The following is a 20,904-nucleotide window of genomic DNA, read 5'->3' on the forward strand; positions in this document are numbered from 1 at the left end:
TTCCACTGCTGAACTAGAATCATAGAATCACAGAATCCTAGAGTGGGAAGGGGCCATGCAGGCCATCTAGTCCCACCCCCTGCTCAGTGCAGAATCAGCCTCAAGCATCCAGGAGAAGGATCTGTCCAGCCACTGCCTGAAGACGGCCAGTGAGGGGGAGCTCCCCACCTCCTTAGGCAGCCCCTTCCACGGCTGAACTAGGTTCCTAGAATCCCAGAGTGGAAAGGGGCCATGCAGGCCATCTAGTCCCACCCCCTGCTCAGTGCAGGATCAGCCTCCAGAATCCAGGAGAAGAATCTGTCCAGCCACTGCTTGACGATGGCCAGTGAGGGGGAGCTCCCCACCTCCTGAGGCAGCCCATCCCACTGCTGAACTGCTTGGACTGTGAAAACCTTTCCCTGAGATCCAGCTGGTACCGTTCTACACGTAATTTAAACCCATGACTGTGGGTTCTGTTCTCTGCTACCAACAGGTTGCCATGGGAGGGAGGGCCAATGTAGAAATGGCTGCTGTGGGAGGTGGGGCCAATAACCAAATGGCTGCAGTGGGAGGCGGGGCCAGTTACCAAAAGGCTGCAGTGGGAGGCGGGGCCTATGATCAAATGGCTACTTTGGGAGGTGAGGCCAATGTCAAAATGGCTACCAAGGCAAGCGTGACCAATGACCTAATGTTGGCCACAGGAGGTGGAGCCATCCCAGCATCTGAAGCCCAAATGTAGTTCTGAAGAGGGTTAATTTTTAAAAAATACACTTGAAATTGTGTGACAGCTGCAGCTGAAGCAATTTAACCAGAAGCACTGCTGGCCAAAACCCCAACATGGCTCCATCTATTTTCTGGTGGGCGCCAGAAAAGTGGCTGGTTGGCACCGCAATGCCCCCTCCCACCCCCAGTTCTGTCACCAGCCACCTGCCTGAGCCGCACGACAGACCCTCTGCCACGTCAGTTCTGCCCGATTTTCATTCCCGGCCCCGTTTTCCTCCCCAGCCCTCTTGTTATTGAACGGCACCATCTGTTCCGCGTCCTCTCCAGGCAGAGGATGGGAGAGAGAGAGAGAGAGAGACTGAGGTGGAAGGAGAGCCCACGCAGGCGGGTAAAGCATTAGGGGCTGGGGAGGGTTTTCGAGAGGACACGAAAACAGCCGCCACTCAAATCCCGGCCTCTTGGAATCGAGCGCAGCAACGGAGGGTCGAGCCTACACGGCTGACACGTTCCTCATTCCAAGTCGCGCTAAGTTTTGGAAGCCATCCGGACACCCCCGCTAGCGATCAATATGCTTTCAACCATGCAGCCTACCACTGCCTGCATGCTGGAAAATTCAGCAACTCAAGGATGGGGGGGGGGTGTGTGTTGATGTATGTTAGGTAAAGGTAAAGGTATCTCCTGTGCAAGCACCGAGTCATGTCTGACCCTTGGGGTGACGCCCTCCAGCGTTTTCATTGCAGACTCAATACGGGGTGGTTTGCCAGGGCCTTCCCCAGTCATTACCGTTTACCCCCCATCAGCAAGCTGGGTCCTCATTTTACCGACCTCGGAAGGATGGAAGGCTGAGTCAACCCTGAGCCGGCTGCTGGGATCGAACTCCCAGCCTCATGGGCAAAGCTTTCAGACGGCTGCCTTACCACTCTGCGCCACAAGAGGCTCATTGATGTATGTTAAGTGCCGTCAATTCGTTTCCAACTTATGGCGACCCTACGGATTAATGCCCTCCAAAACGTCCTATCCTTAACAGCCATGTTCTTTTTTGTTCAAAGTGAGGGCCACAGCTAGGTGCAGTGGTTAAGAGAGGGAGGCTCCCACCTAGAGAACTGGGTTTGAATCCCCGCTCCTCCACATGCAGCCAGCTGAGGGACCGTGGGCTTGTCACAGCCCTGATAGTGCCGTTCTGATGGAGCAGTCCTGTCAGGGCTAGCTCAGTCCCACCTCCCTCACAGGGTGTCTGTTGTGGGGGGAGGAAGGGAAGGCGATTTGTAAGCCGCTTTGAGACTCCTTCAGGTAGAGAAAAGCGGCATATAAAAACCAACTCTTCCTCTTCTTCTTCAGTAATCTCAGGGCTCTCTGAGCCTCCCCTCCCTCCCAGTGAGTCTGTTGTGGGCAGAGGAAGGGAAGGGGATTGTAAGCCACTTTGAGACTCCTTCCGCAAGTGAAAAGCGGCATATAAAACCCAACTTCTTAGTCTTCTGAAATCATTGGGCCTAGATTGCCAAGGACTGCACTGTTCTATCAGGGTTCTTGAGTAAGCTCAGTCCCTACCCCCACCCCCAGTTCACTTGCTCCCGGTGGTATTCTGGAAACCAGGCTGTGTGTTTTGCCGGGTCGGACGGCCGTACTCACCGACTGCACGAGGATGTCCCCCACTTTCTGCTTCTCGTGCCAGTTCTGCACGCACTCGCTGATCTGCTCCAAGAACTCCTCGTGATGTTGCAGCAGTTCCGGGATCTGATCGAAGATCTCGTCGACCAAGGACGGGTCGCAGAGGACGGAGTTCTCGGGCTGTTTCAAGGGCTTCATATAACCCTGTGATGGAGAGAGGAAGGGGAGAGAACACGACTAATGCAAAGGGATGTTTCGGGAGGGCAGAAATAGAGATTTAATTGTTTATTTCCCCGCATCTTGTCCCCGAAGGAGACCTGGACGGAGTACAGCTGTCAGTGGCTCCCTCCGCCAGGAAGGAGGCCCAGGCCATGAGAGTAGCGCGGCTGGCCTTCTACCACCTCCGCCAAGCCAAAATACTAATGCCCTACTTGGCCCCGGAACACCTGGCCACAGTGATCCATGCGATGGTCACCTCTAGGCTGGACTTGTGTGACTTGATCCAGAAACTACAGCTGGTCCAGAACGCAGCGCCCAGGGTCCATTGTACTTGTAGTTTAAACCCATTACTGCGTGTCCTCTCCTCTGCAGCCAGCAGAAACAGCATCCTGCCCTCCTCCAAGGGACAACCTTTCAAATCCTTAAAGAGGGCTATCATGTCCCCTCTCAACCTCCTTTTCTCCAGGCTGAATCATAGAATCATAGAGTTGGAAGGGGCCATACAGGCCATCTAGTCCAACCCCCTGCTCAACGCAGGATTAGCCCTAAGCATCCTAAAGCATCCAAGAAAAGTGTGTATCCAACCTTTGCTTGAAGACTGCCAGTGAGGGGGAGCTCACCACCTCCTTGGGCAGCCTATTCCACTGCTGAACTACTCTGACTGTGAAAAACTTTTTCCTGATATCTAGCCTATATCGTTGTACTTGAAGTTTAAACCCATTACTGCGTGTCCTCTCCTCTGCAGCCAGCAGAAACAGCATCCTGCCCTCCTCCGTGACAACCTTTCAAATACTTAAAGAGGGCTATCATGTCCCCTCTCAACCTCCTTTTCTCCAGGCTGAACATTCCCAAGTCCCTCAACCTATCTTCATAGGGCTTGGTCCCTTGGCCCCAGATCATCTTCGTCACTCTCCTCTGTACCCTTTCAATTTTATCCACGTCCTTCTTGAAGTGAGGCCTCCAGAACTGCACACAGGACTCCAGGTGTGGTCTGACCAGTGCCGTATACAATGGGACTATGACATCTTGTGATTTTGATGTGGCTTAAGGTTCTGGTGATGACCCTTAAGGCCATACACAGTCTGGGCCCAGTGTACCTGAGGGACCACCTCTCTCCTACACCCCTCAAAGAGCTTTACGCTCTACTACCTCCAACTGTCTGGTGATCCCTGGCCCCAAGAAAGCTCGCTTGACCTCGACCAGGGCCAGAGCTTTCTCCATCCTGTCCCCCACCTAGTGGAACGAGCTCTAGACAGCATCCTCAAAAGCAGAGACATCACCCTGCCAACAAAAGTGCGTTTAGTCAAGGCTATGGTCTTCCCAGTTGCAATGTATGGCTGCGAAAGTTGGACCATAAGGAAGGCCGAGCGTCAAAGAATTGAGGCTTTTGAACTCTGGTGCTGGAGAAGACTCTTGCGAGTCCCTTGGACTGCAAGGCGAACAAACCGGTCAGTCTTAGAGGAGATCAGCCCAGACTGCTCCTTAGAAGGCCAGATCCTGAAGATGAAACTCAAATGCTTTGGCCACCTCATGAGAAGGAAGGACTCCCTGGAGAAGAGCCTAATGCTGGGAGCAATCGAGGGCAAAAGAAGAAGGGGACGACAGAGAATGAGGCGGCTGGATGGAGTCACTGAAGCAGTCGGTGCAAACTTAAATGGACTCCGGGGAATGGGAGAGGACAGGAAGGCCTGGAGGATCATTGTCCGTGGGGTCGCGATGGGTCGGACACGACTTCGCACATAACAACAACAACAACAACACTCAGTCCATTATTCATTTCGACCCCACCTTCCTTCGCAATGGAGACCCAAAGACACTTACATCAGTCTCCCCTCTGCCATTTTACCCCCACGACAACCCTGCAAGGCAGGTTAGGCTGAGAGGATGCGATTGGCTCAAGGTCACCCAGCCAACTGCCCATGGAAAAACTAAAGATTCCTAGTGGGACTCATGAGCTATTACACCATCCTGACAGTGAACAAATAGCAAAGTACAGTGCAGAACAATCAAAATTTTTAGAAGAGCCTGTACTCTTGGCATATAGCACCAACGTAATAAATCGTACTAACACCTGATCCGTGGCCAGAATTTTTTATTCTTCAACCCATCTCGGTGACATCCGACACTTTCAACATGAACTGGAGACGGCCCCCGGCTTCTGACTAACGTCCGATTAACGTTGATGATCTTCACATGCCAGTTTCTTTAGGGTGGAAATGCGGAGCTCGTATCCATCTCAAAGGCCAGGACTTAATTTGGTCTCTCCAACTCACTAATGTCCAAAGCATTCAACAAGACTAATAGATTGATTCTATGATTCTATGATTCTATGATTGAAGGAGCAATGATTCTGCCAACAGAACCTTGGTTATTACAATTCACTTCACTGATCATAGAATCATAGAGTTGGAAGGGGCCATAGAGGCCATCTAGTCCAACCCCCTGATCAATGCAGGATCAGCCCTAAGCATCCTAAAGCATCCAAGAAAAGTGTGTCTCCAACCTTTGCTTGAAGACTTCCAGTGAGGGGGAGCTCACCACCTCCTTAGGCAGCCTATTCCACTGCTGAACTACTCTGACTGTGAAAATTTTTTCCTGATATCTAGCCTATATCGTTGTACTTGAAGTTTAAACCCATTACTGCGTGTCCTCTCCTCTGCAGCCAGCAGAACCAGCATCCTGCCCTCCTCCAAGGGACAACCTTTCAAATACTTAAAGAGGGCTATCATGTCCCCTCTCAACCTCCTTTTCTCCATGCTGAACATTTCCAAGTCCCTCAACCTATCTTCATAGGGCTTGGCCCCAGATGATAAAAACTTATATTGGATTCTCCTAAGCACAGGCCTATTTGGCTTTAATTTGAGGGTACAGTGAATATTTCACTCTCCAAGTCTGGTGTGTAAAGGAAGTGTGAATGAAATCCCACACACAAACACTCTCAAACTCATCCAACAATTTTGCTGTTCTCAACCGCTCCGAAGAGGAGATTTGAATCTGAGTTTTACAGGTCAGAGTTCCACCATCTCTAATGATACAAGCAGCTTTCCGTGTGATGGAACACAACGGGTACTTCCACACACGCTAAATAATGTGGCTCCAATTCACTTTGGTGACGGTGTGCACGTGGATTTTCCACACAGCAAAACTCCATTACGAAAAACATTGAAAGCAGATTGATTGTTATTTACTGTGCAGGAAAGCAGTTTACCAGGCTTCCTTGGGAGGTGGTGGGTTCTCCATTTTTGGAAATCGAGAGCCATCTGATGGAGAGGCTGATTCTGTGAAGGCTCAAGGGGGTGGCAAGTGACACTGGATGAGCGAGAGGGTTGGGAGTGTCCTGCATAGTGCAGGGGGTTGGACTAGATGACCCAGGAGGTCCCCTCCAATTCTAGGATTCTATGATTATAAATTCCATCTAAATATCCGGAAGAAGTTCCTGACAGAGCAGTTCCTCAGTGGAACAGGCTTTCTTGGGAGATTTTTGGAGCTCTTTGGAGATTTTTAAGCAGAGGCTGGAGAGCCATCTGACAGAGAGGCTGATTCTGTGAAGGTTCAAGGGGGTGGCAGGTGACAGTGGATGAGCGAGAGGGTTGTAAGTGTCCTGCATAGTGCAGGGGGTTGGACTAGATGACCCAGGAGGTCTCTTCCAACTCTATGATTCTAAATTCCATCTAAATATCTGGAAGAAGTTCCTGACAGTCAGAGCGGTTCCTCAGTGGAACAGGCTTCCTCGGGAGGTGGTGGGTTCTCCATCTTGGGAGATTTTAAAGCAGGGGCTGGAGAGCCACCTGACGGAGAGGCTGATTCTGTGAGGGCTCAAGGGGGTGGCAGGTGACAGTGGAGGAGCAAGAGGGTTGGGAGTGTACTGCACAGTGCAGGGGGTTGGACTAGATGACCCAGGAGGTCCTTTCCAGATCTAGGATTCTATGATTCTAAATTCCGTCTAAACATCAGGTAGAAGTTCCTAACATAGCAGTTCCTCAGTGGAACAGGCTTTTTCGGGAGGTGGTGGGCTCTCTATCTTTGGAAGTTTTTAAACAGAGGCTGGAGAGCCATCTGACAGAGAGGCTGATTCTGTGAAGGTTCAAGGGGGTGGCAGGTGACGGGGTGAGCGAGAGGGTTGGGGGTGTCCTGCACAGTGCAGGGGGTTGGACTAGATGACCCAGGAGGCCCTCTCCAACTCTATAATTCTTTGATTCTATGAATGATCATTGCTGGGAGAAATTGTTACATATAGGGCTTCTACAGCCCAAAGATAAACTTTATATGCTTTTGAGCGGAAAGTGTTCCTTATAGGGTTCCCATTGCCCATAGATGCATCCAAATGCTTTTGAGCAAACATAACTGAGGACGGTGATTTCCCACACCGAAACATTTTGTGTTTGCTTCAAGTAAAATAGTTACCCCCCCCCCAAAAAAAAGACTACAAGCAAGAAGTTTAATACAGCCAGGTACAGTTTTCTTTTAGAGATCATCATTTAATTCCTAGCTGTGTCTCCCAGTTATATTCCTTGACCCCTTCCCTTACAAAACCCCGAGAACTGATCGTGAAATAACATTTCTCTGTTTCCAGAATATTGCCACCCGAATTAAACAATATCCATTTATACAATTAACACAATACGTTATCAACTTCTTCATAAGAAACTGATATCCATTTTCAAATGTCTTAAGTATATTACTGCTGCTTGCTCCATAGCACTGCTTCATATACTGGGGAGAAACACAGGACCGCAGAGAATCACGGCATTAACACCCTGATCAGCCAAGCCTCAGACCATCAGATTTCGGAAGCTAAGCGGGGTTGCCCCTGAGTAGCATTTGATGGGAGACCTCCAAGGAGCACTAGGGTCATGAAGAGGAGCCAGCCAATGGGAAACCACCTCCGAAAATCCCTTCTTTAGCTGCCAGACAATCTGCGGATCTCCAGGCTACACGCCACACGATAAATATATAATAACAAGGTTAGAGACCCTCAGTTGCCTTTCAGAAAAGCAAGAGCCAGGCTTGGTATCCTCATGCAAAAAGCACTGAAACAAAGGGGAAGACTCAAATGTAATCTCCAGCGCTGTACATGCGGAACAGTGGCCAGATAATATTCCGAGACAAGGAAGCAGGGGCAGCCGAGATCGACTGATGCTTGGAAAATAAGAGCAAAGGAAAGAGGGAAAGGTCAGGGAACGAAGAAGAAGAAGAAGAAGAAGAAGAAGAAGAAGAGTTGGTTCTTATATGCCACTTTTCTCTACCCGAAGGAGGCTCAAAGCGGCTTACAGTCGCCTTCCCTTCCTCTCCCCACAACAGACACCCTGTGAGGTGGGTGAGGCTGAGAGAGCCCTGAGATTACTGAAGAAGAAGAGTTAGTTCTTATATGCCCCTTTTCTCTACTTGAAGGAGTCTCAAAGTGGCTTATATTCGCCTTCCCTTTCCTCTCCCCACAACAGACACCCTGTGAGGTGGGTGAGGCTGAGAGAGCCCTGAGATTACTGAAGAAGAAGAAGAGTTGGTTCTTAGATGCCGCTTTTCTCTACCCAAAGGAGACCCAAATTGGCTTGCAATCCCCTTCTCTTTCCTCTCCCCACAACAGACACCCTGTGAGGGAGGGGAGGCTGAGAGAGCCCTGAGATCACTGAAGAAGAAGAAGAAGAAGAAGAAGAAGAAGAAGAAGAAGAAGAAGAAGAAGAAGAAGAAGAAGAAGAAGAAGAAGAAGAAGAAGAAGAAGAAGAAGAAGAAGAAGAGTTGGTTCTTATATGCCGCTTTTCTCTCCTTGAAGGAATCTCAAAGCAGCTTCCCTTTCCTCTCCCCTCAACAGGCACCCTGTTGTGTGTTTAAATGCGTTTCTCTTTCTCTCTTTAGCTTGCAAACAGCAAAGCCAGAAGGCCTGTTTCAAGTGGCAAAACTGAGCAGAGGGCAAAGGGTTAAAAGCCCGTTCACCCTTTCCTGCCCGGTCCCTAGGCAAATCGAGGCTGCCGGAACATCTAGGCTGGATTTCACGGGCAGGTCCTGGACATTCCTCCAATCACACCGTCAGGCCCTGAGCTACAAGCCAGCAGCAGCCCCAACCAAAACTACTCAGACCGGCTTTTATGTATTACGTCCGGTATAACGGCGTTACAAGATTTCGTCCTATGGGATCTGAATTTTGTGCGCTCAGACAGAAACGTCAAAGAAGGGCGGTGAGTCAGTGGGGAGAGAGCCCAGGCTGAATGCATCGGTGTGTGTGGGGGGGGGAGCACAAACTTTTAACACGGTCCCCCTCCTCCTCCGAAACCCCAAACTCACGCCCACCAAGGAAAGTTTGCACTTTCATCCTGCATCATCGTGTGGATGCTTTGCTTTTCTGTTTCCAAACGGACGCATGTGGCTGGGAACGTTTTATAAATAGACCCATTTGCTTTAAAGCTTCGTTTCCCTGGATTTCCTTTCTTTCAAAAATCACGAACGATCTTCCCAAAGCCAATTTCTTTGGCCTGTTCATGCTCAGCAGACAAACTAGGCAATCAACTGACACGTTCTAGCCCGGGAGTGAAATGCTTGCATTTTTTTGTGTATGCTTGCTTACTGAAATTCCACACTCAGCAACAACACAATTTGGGGAAAGGCTGTGGCTCAGTGGCAGAGCCTCTGCTTGGCACGCAGAAGGTCGCAGGTTCAATCCCAAGCAGCATCTCCAGCTGAAAGGACCAGGCAAGAGAGGAGGGGAAAGACCTTGACCTGAGACCCTGGCTCAGAGTCAGAACCTCTGCTTGGCATGCAGGAGGTCCCAGGCTCAATCCACAGCAGCATCTCCAGTTAAAAAGGACCAGGCAGTAGGTGAGGGGAGAACACCTCCATATGAGACCCTGGAGATCAATGGAGAGAGGCTGGTGGCTCAGCTGGTACAGCTTCGGCTTGACACACAGAAGGTCCCAGGTTCAATCCCCGGAATCACCACTAAGGTGGTTCCCCTAGGCAGGAGGGGATGGGAAAGACCTCAGCATGTGGCCCTGGAGAGCCATGGAGAAAACCCAAGGCTCAGTGGGAGAGCCTCTCCTTGGCATGTAGGTCCCAGGTTCAATCCCCGGCATCTCCAGTTAAAAGGACCGGGCAGGAGGGGATGGGAAAGACTTCTGCCTGGTACCCTGGAGGGCCACTGAAAAGGACTGGTAGCTCAGTTGGTAGGGCATCTTCTCAGCATGCAAAAGGTTCCAGGTTCAATCCCGGGCATCTCCAGTTAAAAGGACAAGGCAGGAGGGGAGGGGGAAGACTTCTGCCTGAGACCCTGGAGAGCCACGGGGAGGAGCCGTGGCTCAGTGGCAGAGCCTCTGCTGGGCAGGCAGAAGGTCCCAGGTTCAATCCCCAGCATCTCCAGTTAGAAGGACCAGGCAGGAGGGGATGAGAAAGATCTCTGGCTGAGACACCCTGTGAGGGAGGTGAGGCTGAGACAGCCCTGAGATTACTGAAGAAGAAGAAGAAGAAGACTTGGTTCTTATATGCCGATTTTCTCTCCCTGAAGGAGTCTCAAAGTGGCTTCCAGTCACCTTCCCTTTCCTCTCCCCACAACAGACACCCTGTGAGGGAGGGCAGGCTGAGAGAGCTCACTGCTCCATGAGAACAGCTTGATCAGTGCTGTGGCAAGCCCAAGATCACCCAGCTGGCTGCATGTGGGGGAGCAGGGAATCAAACCCGGCTCGCCAGATCAGAAGTCCATGCTCCTAACCACGAGACCAAGGTGGCTCTGAGAGAAACTGCTCTGTGAGAACAGCTCTAACAGGGCTGGACTGGACCAAAGTCACCCAGCAGGCTTCCTGGGGAGGAGAGGTGGGGAGTCGGTTTTCCAGACTTGAGGCCGCCATGACAGCTCTCGAGAAACCTTTTCCTGCTTGGGATGCCAGCGGACCCGCAAAGCAGAGATTCTTCCCTGCATGGGAAGGGACTGAACTGTTTGCGTCAAGGAAGATGCCCACAACCAAAAGGGGAGAGATCCTGCTCAGCCGCCCCTTCTAAAGACATCTCTGCTGCAAAGGGGAAGAGGCACGTTGCACTTCTATCTGACTCAGCCTGACAACAAAGCAGATCTTCCTGACTGACAGAAACGCTCCCAGCCTTTCCTGGGGGCGGAGGCTCCTCCATCCCGAGCGCATGGTTCCCTGACATCTCAATTTTGCCTGCCCCAGCGCTTCCCTCCTGACTGCTGAAGTGCGCGGCAACGTGATGTGGTTGCCAGAGAGACACGAGCAGATTTTGGTTGCCCTGGCAAAGCTCTGAACGCTCCACCGGAGAGCAGAGAGGATCGTTTCGCTGCAGGCTGGGGAAAAAGACGGGGAGGCTGGCCTGGGCTGAGACAGAACACAGATTGCATAAGCCAGGGGTCCCCAACAGGGTGCCTGCGGGCGACAAGCTGCCCCCCCCGGCTGAGTGACCTTGGGCTAGTCACAGTCCTGTTAGAGCTGTTCTCACGGAGCTGTTCTCTCAGAGCTCTCTCGGCTCCACCTACCTCACAGGGTCTCTGTTATGGGGAGAAGAAGGAAGGCGATTGTAAGGTGCTTGAAGTAATGAAAAGCAGGGTATAAAAAACAACACTTTTTTTTCATGGTGGCAGGTTACAGTGATAGGGTTGTGAGTGTCCTGCATGGTGCGGGGGGTTGGACTAGATGACCCAGGAGTTCCCTTCCAATTCTGTGATTCTATGAACTGGTTAATCGTGGCTTTAGAGACGAGAAATAAAAGCGATGGGTTCAAATTACGGGAAAGGAGTTTCCACTTAAGAAGAAGAAGAAACGTTGGCTTTATACCCGGCTTTTCTCTACCAGACGGAGTCTCAAAGCGCCTTCCCTTTCTTGCCCCACAACAGACACCCCTTGAGGCAGGTGGGGCTGAGAGAGATTGCACCCTAGGAGAACAGCACTATCAGGATTGTGACTAGCCAAGGCCACCCAGCTGACTGCATGTGGAGGAGTGGAAAATCAAACCTGGCTTGCCAGATTATGAACTGCCACTATTAACCACTACACCACGCTGGCTTAAATATCAGAAAGCATTTTCTAATATTTGTGGTGGAATTACCTTTGGTGGATGTTTGAGGAGGAGACTGGATGAACCCCTGTCAGGCGTGTGAATTTTTAAACCCCTGAGAAGATTTGGGGCTGGACTGGATGACCTTCGGTGGTCTCTTTCAGCTCGGTATGATTCTGCTTGGTTTCAGAGATCTGACAGCATCGGGCTAGCCCCGTACCATCCAGTGAGGACAACAACATACGGAGGGAGATGGCCTGATTCTGTACAGCAATCCTGGTCTTCCCTGCTGGATGACCCTTCTTAGCTTCTGAAATCTGGTCCATCCAGGTTAGGGCAAAAGACACGCACAGGTGATCTGCCCTTACCTGCCCCGGATTTCCTCAAACTTCTCCCAACCAAGTACCGGCAAGAGATGTGTGTACAGCTGTGTGGTGCTGTGTGTAGCTCCTTGCCCCTCTTCACAAAAGCCACACCGCCAATTAAATGATGCTTTGTTGTGACTGGGTTTATTTTTAATATCCCAAAGTGTCCCTTTTACGGGCAGTGGTAATTGCAGCCATTAAAGAAACAACTGCCTTTAGAATTGAGCCGCATCCACTCCTTGCTCTCTCGGGGCAAATTAGACGCGAAGAGGAGAGAAAAGAAGAGAGGGAATTAGAAGCTAATCTCATAATTGCAAGTAAAATTGAGACAGCCGCAAAAGGGAAAACTGGGCGCAAGGTGTGGGGAGGTTGGAGCAGCATTCGCAGATCTCTGCAGTGCTCTTTGCCTTCACAACGACCCTGCTGAGAAGGCTAGGCTCCAAAACAAAGAGATGAGACCTAATATTCTACTACTACTACTACTACTACTACTACTACTACTACTACTACTACGTAGAGGCTGATTCTGTGAAGGCTCAAGGGGGTGGCAGGTGACAGTGGAGGAGCAAGAGGGCTGTGAGTGTCCTGCACAGTGCAGGGGGTTGGACTAGATGACCCAGGAGGTCCCTTCCAACTCTAGGATTCTTAATTCCATCTAAACATCTGGAAGAAGTTCCTGACGGTTACAGCGGTTTCTCAGTGGAACAGGCTTCCTCGGGAGGTGGTGGGTTCTCCATCTTTGGAGATTTTTAAACAGAGGCTGGAGAGCCATCTGACGGAGAGGCTGATTCTGGGAAGGCTCAAGGGGGTGGCAGGTGACAGTGGAGGAGCGAGAGGGTTGTGAGTGTCCTGCATAGTGCAGGGGGTTGGGCTAGATGACCCAGGAGGTCCCTTCCAACTCTAGGATTCTACTCCCCTCCCAGACGGTTCACCTCAGGGCAGTGCACATCATAGTTCAATAGACAATGCAAAAATATAATTTATACTAAAAATTAAAATGTCAACATTAAACTGGTCATCAAAGCACTCCATCCCAGCGAAGGTCAGTTACCTGCATCAGAGTTCGCAGTGACTCCACGTACGAATTCTCGGTGTCCAGAAGGGTCAGGGTGACATGTTTCCGCATGTCCTGCAAGAGAGAGAGAGACGACATAGACCTTTGAGAACTAGGGACTGAGGGTGTCAATCAGCCAAGGGTTAGCACAGGTGCAAGGCCGCTTCCCTTGCCTGCTCAGATGCACAAAATATTTTAGAGTCATATTATTAGTTTTAGAATTACTACGTTTTCCTTTCCTGAAGATGAAGCTCAATTACTTTGGCCACCTCGTGAGAAGGCAGGACTCCCTGGAGAAGAGCCTCATGCTGGGAGCGATCGAGGGCAAAAGAAGAAGGGGGCGACAGAGAATGAGGTGGATGGATGGAGTCACTGAAGCAGTAGGTGCAAACTTAAATGGACTCCGGGGAATGGTGGAGGACAGGAAGGCCTGGAGGATCATTGTCCATGGGGCCGCGATGGGTCGGACACGACTTCGCAAGCAACAAAAACACATATTCCTTATTAGATATTTCTTTTCTACATTATTATCACACTTTAATTTTATATGATGTGAACCGCCACAAGTCAGGTTGTTGGGACCAGCGGTATACAAATCTAATAATAAATAAATAAATTACATAAATAAATGATTTATAGCCCGCAGCCTTGGAGCAGCTTACAATATATATTTGCCACAATTTTCCATATACACCAGGGGTAGTCAAACTGCAGCCCTCCAGATGTCCATGGACTACAATTCCCATGAGCCCCTGCCAGCGTTTCCTGGCAGGGGCTCATGGGAATTGTAGTCCATGGACATCTGGAGGGCCACAGTTTGACTACCCCTGATATGCACAGTTAGAAAAAAGAACACCATTATCCCACATTGCAAATAAGGATATTTCTGTATAAAATCTATTTTTCTCATAGTGTTATATTAAAAACGTATTCTGCTTCTGCGATATAATACATTTATATGCATTACAAGGCATTTTGATATAATTTTAAAATCATTTCTCATTCTAGGATTTCTCGTCTCCTTTCCGCCACAACGGGGTATCCCGCCTACCCCACTGCTAAGGCATTCCCAGAGAACATTTAAAAAGAAACCTGGCTCGGAGGGGACAGGATCGAAACCTCAGTACGGCCCACCCAAACCTGGATTTATTTCCAACTTTCTCAACTTTTTTTACCCTCAAGAAACCCATGAAACATTCTTCAGGCTTCGAGAAACCCCAGAACTGGCACGATTGGGCAGAAGATGGTCAGGAAGCAGAGCTGTGGACACGCCCACCTACGTAGGGCCCCTCCCCTTCCCGCCTCCTTCAGGCCCATCATTGGCCATTTCGCAGGGTCAATATGACCATATATGGTCATACCACCTGATAAATTTAAATATGTATGTATGTATGTATGTATGTATGTATGTATGTACGTACGTATAATTAATTAATTCATCAATTAATTAACTCCCATCTATTCAGGAAATCCTTCCAGGGCCATCATGAAACCCTGATTGAGAAAAAGCCAGGCCAGCATCCAGAATCCTATAAAAGCAATGGCAGTACACAACCAATGAGCCTTCTTGATTGGGTTGCCACCTCCAGGGGTAACAACCAGTTTCAAAATATCTCCCTCAATGGCAAAGACATCCCAAGAGATCTAATTGACCCTGGAGCAAATTTCAAACAGTGGACGCAAACTTCTCAAAGGTGGTGTCGTGGGCAATGCCTACACACCCTGACTGAGCTGCACTTTTCCAAAATATTGTCCCCGAGGGGGACCTGCTCTCAGAATAGCAAAAAGCCTCGGTTGACGCTCAGGGTCCTCCCTGCGACCGCTTGTGGGAAAAGGCAGTATATAAATTAAACGAATTATTCCCCTCGTGGACAGCTCTTCCCTCCCGAAACCACCCCCTTCCTCAGGCTCCGCACCCAGGAATTCCCCCACCAGGAGTTGGCAAGCCCAGTTGGGAGGCCCTGGGGTCCCAGAATTTGGGGTCACGGCAGAGTCCCGCTTTGCATTTTGTTTCTTTTTGCGTCCGCTGCAAGGAAATTTTAGCCACTCACTTAGCAGAGCCCGCTTGGCACTCTCTGGCGTCTCCCTTCCCGATCCGTCTCCCTCCTCCGAGTCTGCCCCCCCCCAGGCCCTTTTGGCTTTTGTTGATTTTCCAAAACACGCCACAGGGTAACCAGATGGGCCTCTTCCCAAATTCGCAAACGTGTGCCGCGATCCGTTGTGGGACAGAGCGGGGACCGTGAAATCAAGACGCCGCCAGACGAGCTCCAAGAATAACCCTCTCCAAGAAACCAGATTGGATCTGGGATCCGTGCCTTGCGGAAGGGTTCCCAGGCTCCCCATGCCTCTCCCCCCCCCACCCCCCCAGCCCGTCTTCTCCACAAATAGGGCAAGACTAAAGCCCTTTTCTTATGCTAGAACGGCTCTTCCTACATCACCGGCAAAGAAGCTTTGCACAGAATAAAGGGTCATACAGAGGGATATTTTGGGGATTTTTCGGTGGGGGGGGACAGCTGGATATTCATTTATCAAAAAACATCTTCTGCAAAGTATAGAAGGGTGAGAAATTCTAGTCTACTGCAGCCCAACACGGCGACCCACCTGAATCCCCAGAGCAAAGGCGATTCGAACTCGGGTCTCCCGGCTCCTAATTGGACCTTCAAACAACCATATCTCACTGGATGCTATTTGGGGCAGAAGTCTGCATTCGGAGAACCCTTTCTGCTTTTCGTTGCCTTATAAAAGGGATACCGAAAAGGGTATGCAAAGCAGTTCACATAATTATTCAAAATCGACATTGCACTGCACGTTATATTAAACAAACAAGCAAGAGGGAAAAGGTTGTCTCCAACATCCTCCTGCTCGTAAAGTTTATGAGAAGCCCTGCTTCCTGGCTGCTGGAGGCTGATCCTGCCCTGAGCAGGGGGTGGGACTAGATGCCCTTCAGGGAGAGGGCACGGAAGGCAGAGACGACGGGCAGCTGCAAGTTCAAATATGGAGCTAGGCAGGATTTTATGTATGTTAAGGAGGGCTGGAAAGGGAAGGACCGGGCAGAAGAAACTGGGCCACATCCTAGGCAGCTCACACAGGTCACCTGCCAGGTGAGCAGGGTGTGGCCTTTGTCCCAAGCAAACAAAATGGCTCCAAGCAAAGCCCTGGATAATTTGAAACCATGCCTGGATTCAACCTCCGGCACCAGAAGGGAATGTTCTCTGCTTCCGCTCCTACAACACTGGCTGCCAAACTGTTTCACCCTGCGAGTACTTTTGGGATCTGGAGACACCGTGGCAGGTGCAGCCACAAAATGGCTGCTGCAGGAGGAGGTGACAGCTACAAAATGGCCACCCCAGTTTCCTCTCAGTCCCACGATGGATATCCTTCTAAAAGCCTACACGGCCAATCAGGTCTCCAGTGGCAAAACGGAAGCCTTGCTGGGCCCAAGGCCTACCTGGTCCTGCCCCCTTTCTATTAGCACTTGGTGGGCACCAGGAAAGCCATCAACAGTGCCCACAAGTACCATGTTGGGGACCCCTGTCCCAGTGAGCTGCTTCCCTCTGAGGAATCAGTGCTTGGGATCCACTGGTCTGATTTAGCAAAGGACCAACCGATCTATGACCAGCCTCACCTCTGTGCCCACCTCTGCCCGCCCTGCCCTCCTCGATAGCTGAGAAAACAGGCCTTCGCTGTTTATCGTTGGAATTAAATGAGAAATGTCTTGCCCTCGAGCCAGTGAGTAAGAGGGAATCAATTTAGGGCCGGATTAAATTGTCGGGAGGAAAAGCAAGAGGGAGGGAGAGGGCTGTTCGTCTCCAGTCCCTGGAAGAAGAAGCTTGCCAAATACCACCAGAACTGGGGAGCCGAAAACCGGTTCAAATTCCCCCTCCGTTGGGACCACTCTGCTGTGGGGAACAGAAGATAGTGGCACAAAGAGTTGGGATGCCCCGTAAAGTGAATTAAGTCTGGCGCAGACAATTTTGTGGTCATCTTTTGGGGAGGGGAGGCTAGAAGGTGCAACCATCAAAGTTTCAGAGAATTCACACGTAAGGTTTTGGGCAGCAGGAAAAGAGGAAGACGCACGCATGGTGAAAGAACAAAAATTTGAGTCCAATGGGGGACCTGAAAGACCCTCAAAGTTTTTTCAAGGTGTGAGCTTTTGTTTGCATACACATATTTAAGGGTAGGTAGTTAAGGAGAGAGTAAATTAGCAGTAGATTAGTCGACAGCATCATGAAGACAGCCAACCAAAGTGCAGCATCATGAAGATGTTTAGTGCAACCAAATACCTCGCTAGAATAGCAAGCTGATTGGTCCTTTGTTTTCAACTCTCATTCACAAAAACAGAAGGGGAATAAAAATGTCAAGGCTAGTGATCAATGGCAGGCGCATTCCCAGTTGTGGAAAGAAGTAATTAAAAGAGACCTGTTGCTAGACCCATCTGTCTCCACTCAGGCACGGAAGCATTCCACAAGGGACAAGCTGTGCTGAGTTCAGCTCCCTGTCCCGAGACCACAGAGTGAGTTTGTAAATGCCATTACATATTTACTATTCATTACATCACATTACAGTCTATGATACAATCCTATGCTCCCAAATGAAATAAAATAAAGAGGGGATTGTAAGGAAAGCAGATGTAAGAGCTCAATGATGTCACCATCTGTAGCGCGATAAGAAACCAATATCCCTGTTGAGTCCTGGGGGATTCCATAGTTTTGAGTGTTGTGATAACTTGCATTTCAGCAATTTCCCTTTCCAGTATATTCCCGAAGTGGGTTTTTGTATTTTTGTTTTTTGCGACCCAACAGCTGCAATTGAGGCCCCTCACAATCTCCTGGAAGTTTGTTTTCTGTTGTGTCTGTAGTTTTATTTATTTATTTTTGGATTGTTATTTCCTGCCACTCCCGAGAAACGGCTCATGCTGAACTGCTCTCCAGGGTCTCAGGTAGAGGTCTTTCCCATCCCTTCCTGCCTGGTCCTTTTAACTGGAGGTGCTGGGGATTGAACCTGGGACCTTCTACATAAGAAGCAGAGGCTCTTCCACTGAGCCACAGCCCCTGTCTAAGTATCTTCAGCGTTTTAGGCAGAGTTATCACATCACTGATGGCTTGGTCCTTTTAATTGGAGGTGCTGGGGATTGAACCTGAGACCTTCTGCGTGCCACAATTCAATAAGCCCTTCACTCGTCAAAGAAGGGAACCAGATTGGCCTGGCAAGAGATAAATGTTGGAGATAAATCTACGCTGACTTCCCCGGCTCACCAAACTGCCCCTCAGAGGACTGCAGACCGTCCCCTTCAAAATCTGCTCCATTCTCTTCCCTGCAGCTGAGGTCAGCCTCACAGACGTACTGTCTCTTTATCCCAAAATTACACTAAGGAGATCAGAGAAGAACAGATGTGTCTCCTTCACAACAGATGTGTTGTCTTCACAACAACGCTGTGGGGAGAAGCCAGGCTAAGGGGTCCGGGATTTCCCCTTCCTACACTATAACCTGACAGCAATCTTGCAAAGGAGGCACAGCTGAAAGTGACGGGCCCCAAGTAACCCATGTGAGGATTCGAACTCGGCTCTCCCAGAACCTGTCAAGTTTTAACTGCGACGCCACATCAGCACAGAGAAGCACCCCCCCCACACACAAACCATTTTTAGCCAGGTTAATTCATAGTCACCGGCAGACCTGCCCACTGTGAATAGCTATCTACGGTGTGGTGAAAAGGCATTTCTTCCTCTTCTGCAGGAGCGACAGGTGGGACTCTGCCCAGGTGAGGGAGACGGGCATTCTGAAATGCCAGGCTCCGTATCAGTTTGTCATTTTGAGCCGCGGAGGTGGAAACAGAAAGCAAAGGCGATCATTTCTCGCTCTGCTAGCTCTGTTGGCATTGACTGTATCCCCCCCCCCCCCAAAAAAAAGAGAGAGAGCAGGGCTGTTCTCACACAGTGAGGAATATAAGACACCCAACACAAAGGCCTGGGCAGGAATGGGAGTTTGCAGCATAGCCATTTCCTTTAGAAAGTGGAGGACAGAGAGGAGGGCCTGAGTGGGACACGGCCAGGTTCTCCCAAAATAGCACCCTGCATGGGGACCCAGGGACGACCAGGTGGAAAAGCACCGGCCAGTTTTTGAGAGGCACCTCCACGTCATGGCCGGACCTCCACGGCCCAGGCTAGTTCACGCTTGTCAGGTAGGCCTTGGAAGCAAAGGAGGTCCGGCCACGGTTAGCACTTAGGGGGGACGCTACCAAGGTTGCCACGGAGAGGCAAGCAATGGGAGGTCACCTCTGCATTTCCTCTGCCCTCACCCGCATGGTCCAAGCTTGCACAATTTCATCAGGTCTGGAGAGCTAAGAAGGAGGGCTCTGGTTAGCACTCGGATGGAAGTCCAGGGTTGCTGCACAGAGGCAGGTAAAGGCAAACCACCTCTCTTCATCCCCTACCTTCACCTGGATGGTACTCAAACACGCAGGAAGGGACACTAGGCTGGGACGGAGGGGGGGGGGGGGTTGGAGCCATATGGAGAAGAAGAAAAGCTGGGTTGTACTCTGCTTCTTACTCCACAAAAGAATCTCAAAGCGTACATTTGCCTTCCTTTTCCTCGCCCCACAACAGACACCCTTTGAGGGAGGTGGAACTGAGAGCGTTCCTGAGAGGACTGCCCTATGAGAACAGATCTATCAGGACTGTGACTAGCCCAAGGTCACCCAGCTGTCTGCCTGTGGAGGAGGCGCATGGAATCAAACCCTGTTCTCCAGATCAGAGGCCATCACTCTTAGCCAGGGGTAGTCAAACTGCGGCCCTCCAGATGTCTATGGACTACAATTCCCAGGAGCCCCTGCCAGCATTCGCTGGCAGGGGCTCCTGGGAATTGTAGTCCATGGACATCTGGAGGGCCGCAGTTTGACTACCCCTGCTCTTAGCCATGACACTGCGCTGACCCCGGAGGAGCTAGCAATGGGAACACGCCCGAGGGAAAAACCTGGGCCTAACTCCTTCAAGAAGGCTTCCTTAATTACTAATTAATGGAACATTTCTCACGGTGCTCACTGGGCGTAATCGCCAGGCTGAGGGCGTTAGTGAGCACCAATCGGAAGTCCTTGTTTCAAAGAGCTGCCACAGTGGTTTCATATAAAGAATTATAGTTTCTTGTGGAAATATACCCGAAAGCAAAAGAAACCAATAGGCAAAAAGTGGTATCTCCTTGAAGTTTATTCAGTGCAGCCCTAGGCTATTTGAATGTTTTTGCAGCCAGAACGGGGTCCCAGGTTTCTGTTTCTTCTTCAGTGGTTGCAATTATATTCTTAATATATACAGATTTAACATCACCAGTATTAATTTCAATTCTAAAGGTAATGCATATCACATTGGCAATAACTTTTCGGTAAAGGGGTCACTTCTTCAATTGTGCCCATGAGATGTTAAATATTTATAGAATCATAGAATCATAGAGTTGGAAGGGGCCATAGAGGCCATCTAGTCCAACCCCCTGCTCAACGCAGGATCAGCCCTAAGCATCCTAAAGCATCCAAGAAAAGTGTGTATCCAGCCTTTGCTTGAAGACTGCCAGTGAGGGGGAGCTCACCACCTCCTTAGGCAGCCTATTCCACCGCTGAACTAGAATCACAGAATCATAGAGTTGGAAGGGGCCATAGAGGGCATCTAGTCCAACCCCCTGCTCAACGCAGGATCAGCCCTAAGCATCCTAAAGCAAGTCTATAATTATATTAAGTCTATAACTGCAACCACTGAAGAAGTAACAGAAAGCGGGATTGAATACCCGGGGCCACTGTGGTTTTGGCACAAGAGGAATCCATTGGCTTTGTCCTCCTCCCTTTCCCCCCAGACCCCTCTTGCTGACAGCTCCGTCAGAGCCCAGAGGGTCCCTGGTTCAATCCCAGGCCTCTCCAGGAAAGACCAGGTGGTGTCGGGAAGCACTTTCCTCTGCCCGAAACGCCATTCTGTTCACACTTTCCTT

General features: G+C 50.1%; 1 protein-coding gene across 1 annotated transcript in view; it reads right to left on the reverse strand.

Moving 5' to 3' along the window:
• The window catches only part of ARHGEF17 (Rho guanine nucleotide exchange factor 17), a 155,003-nt gene that overhangs the window by 40,082 nt on the left and 94,017 nt on the right, over positions 1–20,904 (reverse strand). The window contains exons 2-3 of the mRNA XM_077341209.1: positions 12,937–13,014; positions 2,332–2,514 (exon numbers count right to left, since the gene is read on the reverse strand). Of these exons, the coding sequence (XP_077197324.1) occupies positions 2,332–2,514; positions 12,937–13,014 (261 nt within the window). The remainder of the gene's footprint in view (positions 1–2,331; positions 2,515–12,936; positions 13,015–20,904) is intronic.

The sequence above is a fragment of the Paroedura picta genome, chromosome 6, assembly GCF_049243985.1.
Source record: "Paroedura picta isolate Pp20150507F chromosome 6, Ppicta_v3.0, whole genome shotgun sequence".
NCBI classification, from domain to species: Eukaryota; Metazoa; Chordata; class Lepidosauria; order Squamata; family Gekkonidae; genus Paroedura; species Paroedura picta.